The sequence below is a fragment of the Sander vitreus genome, chromosome 17, assembly GCF_031162955.1.
Source record: "Sander vitreus isolate 19-12246 chromosome 17, sanVit1, whole genome shotgun sequence".
In the NCBI taxonomy this organism is placed as follows: domain Eukaryota; kingdom Metazoa; phylum Chordata; class Actinopteri; order Perciformes; family Percidae; genus Sander; species Sander vitreus.
This window is the reverse complement of record NC_135871.1, coordinates 32,494,492-32,501,991: the sequence shown is the minus strand read 5'-3', so window position 1 is coordinate 32,501,991 and position 7,500 is coordinate 32,494,492. Positions and strand designations below refer to the sequence as shown.

The 7,500-nt window shown below is 44.3% G+C and overlaps 1 protein-coding gene across 1 annotated transcript in view; it reads left to right on the top strand.

Annotated features, from left to right (window-relative positions):
• Positions 1–7,500, top strand: part of ptpro (protein tyrosine phosphatase receptor type O) — an 81,476-nt gene that overhangs the window by 353 nt on the left and 73,623 nt on the right. Inside the window, exon 1 of the mRNA XM_078272644.1 lies at positions 1–31. This exon is cut by the window's left edge and continues 353 nt beyond it. Coding sequence (XP_078128770.1) covers positions 1–31 — 31 coding nt within the window. The remainder of the gene's footprint in view (positions 32–7,500) is intronic.

Genomic DNA, 7,500 nt, shown 5'->3' with positions numbered 1-7,500 from the left:
TCTCGCGGTGTGTCTGCACTGCTTTACCCAGGTAAGGACGCTTTATTCCCGGCTAAATATTGAGTGTTTGTTGGCGGCTGCGGCTGCTGCTGCCGCCTGTCTGCGTGTGAAAACGGCACCCAGCTTCTGCAGCCTGGCTGTGTGGCTTTGTGTGTTGTGGAAACCCAGCAGATACAATTGATTCAGGTTAGTGGAAAAGTTACATAAGAGAGGGGCTTATGATGGTTGGAGTGTGTGTCCGTGCAGGATTGGAGAGGAGACGGACGGGTTGTGAGGCAGCCAGCAGCTCGTTTTTTCTCCTGCAGAACAGAAAGTGGGTCAGTCGGCTGCAGCCTCTCTGAGTCCTGCATGTCTGTCAGCATCACTGAGGATGACACACACACACACACACACACACACACACACACACACACACACACACACACACAGACTAGAAAACCCTCATCTGTCTGCAGAATAACATCCACGGCTGCTGCAGAGTTTAATTTACCTTCACAGGTGTGATGTGAGTCCAGTTTCTGCTGCTTCAGAATGACATAGCCTATTATTTGCTATTTGTACCTTTTTGCACCCATTCAGCCTCTTTTTTCTCATGTTAAACAGGTAATTTGTATATATTTGTTTCTATATTTATTGTTTATTTCATATGAATGTTCATTATGTTTGTTTTTTGTTTGCATGTGGACTGTATGTATGCACCAGACACCAAGTCAAATTCCTACTTACTTGGCAATAAACCTTTTCTGATTTCCGATCACAATCAGGTTTATTATCAAGTCCCATCTGAAGGAATGTGTCTCGGCGTTTTGTTTGCAGAACAATTAACAACTAGAGAATGCACTTTCTGAATACATACTCTATGTTTAAAAGGCAGACGCTACCCAGAACATATGAATGAGTAGGTAGCACTTGGAAAGGTATGAATTTGTGTCGGATTTGAAAATTCCGTCCATTCACTTAAATGGGGAAAATGTCCACCGAAAACGTTGAATATTTCAGAAACTGTGAAAGTTATGGAAGTTTTGTATAGAAGTAGGAACATCCGAATCGTGCTGAATGTTTTGATGTTTGAATGAAGTTTCTATGTTGAAAAATGTGGAAGGAGTTAATGTGCAAAAAAAATAAATATGTAGAAGAACCTAGTGTTGATGCCTTCAGCATTCACACCAATAAACAGTGAGAAGAGAGAGTACTGCGAATAGAAAAAAACAACCTTCCCTCCAATTTCCCCCTCTCATTCCCCCTGCTCTGGTGTCCCCCCCTCTCATTCCCCCTGCTCTGGTGTTCCCCCTCTCATTCCCCCTGCTCTGGTGTTCCCCCTCTCATTCCCCCTGCTCTGGTGTTCCCCCCTCTCATTCCCCCTGCTCTGGTGTTTCCCCTCTCATTCCCCCTGCTCTGGTGTTCCCCCCTCTCATTCCCCCTGCTCTGGTGTTCCCCCTCTCATTCCCCCTGCTCTGGTGTTTCCGAGCCCCTAAACCAGAGCCATTAGGAAACACTTCTGACCTGTTTTGGTTGGTAATCTGCGGGGTTGTGTTTCAGTCTCAACGGCTCCATACGGAAACGTTTGTATAACAGCTGTATACTACTATCTCTGTATAGATGATATGATGTATAACAGCTGTATACTACTATCTCTGTATAGATGATATGATGTATAACAGCTGTATACTACTATCTCTGTATAGATGATATGATGTATAACAGCTGTATACTACTATCTCTGTATAGATGATATGATGTATAACAGCTGTATACTACTATCTCTGTATAGATGATATGATGTATAACAGCTGTATACTACTATCTCTGTATGGATGATATGATGTATAACAGCTGTATACTACTATCTCTGTATGGATGATATGATGTATAACAGCTGTATACTACTATCTCTGTATGGATGATATGATGTATAACAGCTGTATACTACTATCTCTGTATGGATGATATGATGTATAACAGCTGTATACTACTATCTCTGTATGGATGTGATATTATTGTGATGAACACCCAGAACTTTCTGTTATTCTCCAGTTTGTCAGTCAGTTATAACGGAGAAATAACATAAATAATCTCCTTTAACGTAGATATTCTTTAGGGCTTTATTACGTGGTATCTGATCGGTGCATTAACTCCAGTACTTCCTGATACTGATACCAGCGTTTTAGGCAGTATCAGAACATCTCTACTTTGGTCTGAAAACTCAAACACTTGAAAACCAAAACGTCGTGGTGGAGATGGAGCCTGAAAGAAGACATGCTATGGAAGATAAATAGGAACCAAAACCTCTGAATTGTCTGCAGTGTCTGGCCTTAGACGTTATTCCTGATGCTCGTAGAACAATATGAGCGTGAGTCGTCTGTGATGCTGTTGTGAAAAGGATTTTATTACCACCACATGAGCTCATTAATGCTCGCAGGCTGCTGCACGGTAAAACTCATCAAGCATCCTCCGCCCCCGGGGATCGAACCTCTGACAACACATATCTGATAATGAGATCATTATCATAATGAATCCAAACGCTGTGCACACCTGGTTAACCACGAGCTAACGGAGACTTCGGCTGCAGAGATGATGGGGAGATTTTTGGGATAACTTGCTCACACGAATCAGTATTTTGTGTTATGGATTATTCTCATAGACAGTTAAAGGAATGGACACAGCCAACCAAGAGACTTCCACGGAGACCAGTGACGTCTCTGGACGGAGACCAGTGACGTCTCTGGACGGAGACCAGTGACGTCTCTTTTCCCGGTGATGGCTGAGCGTTACTGAGCAGCCTCCAACTGAGCTTGAAGACGTAGATGTGACGTGAGCAACCTGTCTGAAAGTTGGAAGTCTTCTGGTAGCTGTGCCAAGAGAAATCTCAATCATTCAGGACCTGATACAGGACCTGTAGACTGATACAGGACCTATAGACTGATACTGATACAGGACCTGTAGACTGATACAGGACCTATAGACTGATACTGATACAGGACCTGTAGACTGATACTGATACAGGACCTATAGACTGATACTGATACAGGACCTATAGACTGATACTGATACAGGACCTACAGACTGATACAGACTCATAGACCGATACAGACCCATAGACTGATACAGGACCTAGGACTGAGACTGATACAGACCCAATGATGACCCATAGACCGATACTGATACAGACCCATAGACTGATACAGGACCTATAGACTGATACAGGACCTATAGACTGATACAGGACCTGTAGACTGATACAGGACCTATAGACTGATACAGGACCTATAGACCGATACAGGACCTATAGACTGATACTAGGACCCTATAGACCTGATACAGACCTGATAGACTGATACAGGACCTATAGACTGATACTGATTCAGGACCTGCAGACTGATACAGGACCTATAGACTGATACAGGACCTATAGACTGATACAGGACCCTATAGACTGATACAGGACCTATAGACTGATACAGGACCTGTAGACTGATACAGGACCTATAGACTGATACAGGACCCTATAGACTGATACAGGACCTATAGACTGATACTGATACAGGACCCAGACCGATACAGACCCATAGACTGATACAGGACCTGTAGACTGATACAGGACCTATAGACTGATACTGATACAGGACCTGTAGACTGATACAGGACCCTATAGACCGATACAGGACCTGCAGACTGATACAGGACCTGTAGACTGATACAGGACCTATAGACTGATACAGGACCTGTAGACTGATACTGATACAGGACCTGTAGACTGATACAGGACCTGTAGACTGATACAGGACCTATAGACTGATACTGATACAGGACCTGTAGACTGATACAGGACCTGTAGACTGATACTGATACAGGACCTATAGACTGATACAGGACCTGTAGACTGATACAGGACCTATAGACTGATACAGGACCTATAGACTGATACAGGACCTATAGACTGATACAGGACCCTATAGACTGATACAGGCCCTATAGACTGATACAGGCCCTATAGACTGATACAGGCCCTATAGACTGATACAGGCCCTGTAGACTGATACAGGACCTGTAGACTGATACTGGTACAGGACCTGTAGACTGATACAGGACCTATAGACTGATACAGGACCTGTAGACTGATACTGATACAGGACCTGTAGACTGATACAGGACCTGTAGACTGATACAGGACCTATAGACTGATACAGGACCTATAGACTGATACTGATACAGGACCTGTAGACTGATACAGGACCTATAGACTGATACAGGACCTGTAGACTGATACTGATACAGGACCTGTAGACTGATACAGGACCTGTAGACTGATACAGGACCTGTAGACTGATACAGGACCTATAGACTGATACTGATACAGGACCTGTAGACTGATACAGGACCTATAGACTGATACAGGACCTATAGACTGATACTGATACAGGACCTATAGACTGATACAGGACCTATAGACTGATACAGGACCTGTAGACTGATACTGATACAGGACCTGTAGACTGATACAGGACCTATAGACTGATACAGGACCTGTAGACTGATACAGGACCTGTAGACTGATACTGATACAGGACCTATAGACTGATACAGGACCTATAGACTGATACAGGACCTGTAGACTGATACAGGACCTATAGACTGATACTGATACAGGACCTGTAGACTGATACAGGACCTATAGACTGATACAGGACCTATAGACTGATACAGGACCTATAGACTGATACAGGACCTATAGACTGATACAGGACCTATAGACTGATACAGGACCAGGCTCAAATGAACTGACAACATAAGTTATACGACTGACAGTTCTCAAGGACGCACACACACCATCTCAGCTGGCTAGTTATCCTCGTGTGTCCACGCTATTCTCCAACATGCTCTCTCACAATGCGGCCCTGTTTCTGATACTGTGGGGGGGGGGCGCCACGGTCAAACCAACATAGAGGAAACACTGCGGTGAGATGTCGACAGGACGTAATGAACAGGTTTTAATGTCCCTACGTCCATGTAACGCTACCTCTAATAGTCTTTCTTTTTTTATTCCGTGGTGTTGTAGTTCTTTCTGTCACTAGTCCAAATATAATTTTGCTGTATTTCAACTACAAATGAGACCAACATGCAACTTATGTTCCAGCCAATCAGCTTTCGTGTTATTGGCGCCAGCTCTGGTGTTTTGCCATGTTGGAGACCTTCAGTCCTTTCTGTGTTTGCCAGGCAGGATAATGAGCCCAAACGGGTCATTAAGGGGAAAACATCCCAGAGACTGGACGCTCTCCAGCGCGTGAAAGAAAGCAGATCAGGATCATCAGCTCGAAGCGTCTTCCTGTTTCAGAGATCAGAAGAAAACGCAGTTCATACCAAAGCTGCCAAAACCTGAAGCTGCGAGATAACAGGCTTTACTCTCGGTTTGGTAAACAGACCAGAACTCATACCAACGGGCTCCAAAACAAGCGTACCTAGAAACAGTTTAACCCTTGTGTTGTCTTCCCGTCGACCGTTAAATAGAATTTCTTTCAGTATTTTTGGTCTTTTTCGACACTTTTGCTGCTTTTCCCCTGATGTTTTTGTCACTTTTTTCAGTTTTTGTCACTTTTTTTCAACGTTTTTCAACCATTTTTTTCTTCAAATGCTATAGTTTGGTTGAAAGAAACCCAAATTTCTGATATAGAAACCTTTTTGAAAATGGGTCAGATATGACCGGAGGACCCCGGGGATCGAACCTCTGACAACACATATCTGATAATGAGATCATGGAGGGATGACGTTCTTTACGTCAACGTTTTCTCACGAAAACAAGCAACCACTTCAAGTTTTTTGTGTTATTTCTTTGCAAACCAAAGAGGAGTCGTCTCACGGTAGAGAAATGTTCAGATATGATTCATTTCTTTGGCCGATAATCTGTGTTTGGTGACGTTAGGAGATCAACAGTGTCTCAAACTCACCGTGATATCGACAACATTGTTTGAACCTAAACCGTTGTTTTCATCATCACTGATGTGAGTCAACTGTAGGGCGTTCACCAGGGTCACTCAGGGTCTGTCTGATTAGTTGGCCGACAGACACACACACACACACACACACACACACACACACACACACACACAGAGACACACACACACACACAGACGACACATAGACACACTACAGAGACACACACACACACACACACACACACACACACACAGAGACACACACACACACACACAGAGACACACACACACACACACACACAGACACACAGACACACAGACACACACACACACACACACACACAGACACACACACAGACACACACGACACACACACAGACACACATACACAGACACACACACAGCACACACACAGACACAGCACACACACAGACACACAGACACAGCACACACACAGACACACACAGATCACAGCACACACACACACACACAGACACACACAGACACACAGACACACACACACACACACACACACACACACACACACACACACAGACAGACACACACACACACAGACAGACAGACAGACAGACAGACAGACATCACCCTCTGTTTGAGATGCTCTGCTACGTTTTTTCCTGTTATTGTTTGTAAAGAGAAAAGTTTGTTATTTTACGTGTTTAACACATCTGTACTCGACTCACATCGGGTAGTGACAGCGTCTCTGCTGGAGGTCCTTGTTTTACCATCATGGTTGTTTTTGGGGGGTGGGGGGTGTTGTATAAGCAGCCATTGTTGCTGTCTCATCGAGCTTTTTGTTTAGGAGGGAGCTGCTGTCAGCGGTGAACACAAGCCTCCGCTCAGAGAAAGCTCGGAGCTTCCTTATTCTTGAATGACCTCCATGTTTTCATTCATTAAAGCTGCTTGTGTTGAGGAGGAGACGGCTGGTCTCAGACCAGGTGGGAACGTCGGTCCTCAGAGAAGAACATCTGAAAATCAGCTTCATTAGGGTCGGTGGGCTGCTGGATTAACCCTCATTATCACCTGATTATTATTATTATTATTATTATTATTATTATTATTATTTAACCCTCATTATGTGTTATTATTATTATATGGTGTGTGTGTGTGTGTGTGTGTGTGTGTGTGTGTGTGTCTGTCTCTGTGTGTGTGTGTGTGTGTCTCTGGTTGCCTGTGTGTGTGTGTGTGTGTGTCTCTGTGTGTCTCTGGTTGTGTGTGTGTGTGTGTGTCTCTGTGTGTCTCTGGTTGCTGTGTGTGTGTCTCTGTGTGTCTCTGGTTGCCTGTGTGTGTATGTGTGTGTCTCTGTGTGTCTCTGGTTGCCTGTGTGTGTATGTGTGTGTGTGTGTGTGTCTCTGTGTGTCTGTGTGTGTGTGTGTGTGTGTGTGTGTGTGTGTGTCTCTGTCTCTGTGTGTGTGTGTGTGTGTGTGTGTGTGTCTCTGGTTGCCTGTGTGTGTGTGTGTGTGTGTGTGTGTGTGTCTCTCTGTGTGTCTCTGTGTGTGTGTGTGTGTGTGTGTGTGTGTGTGTGTGTGTGTGTGTGTGTGTGTGTGTG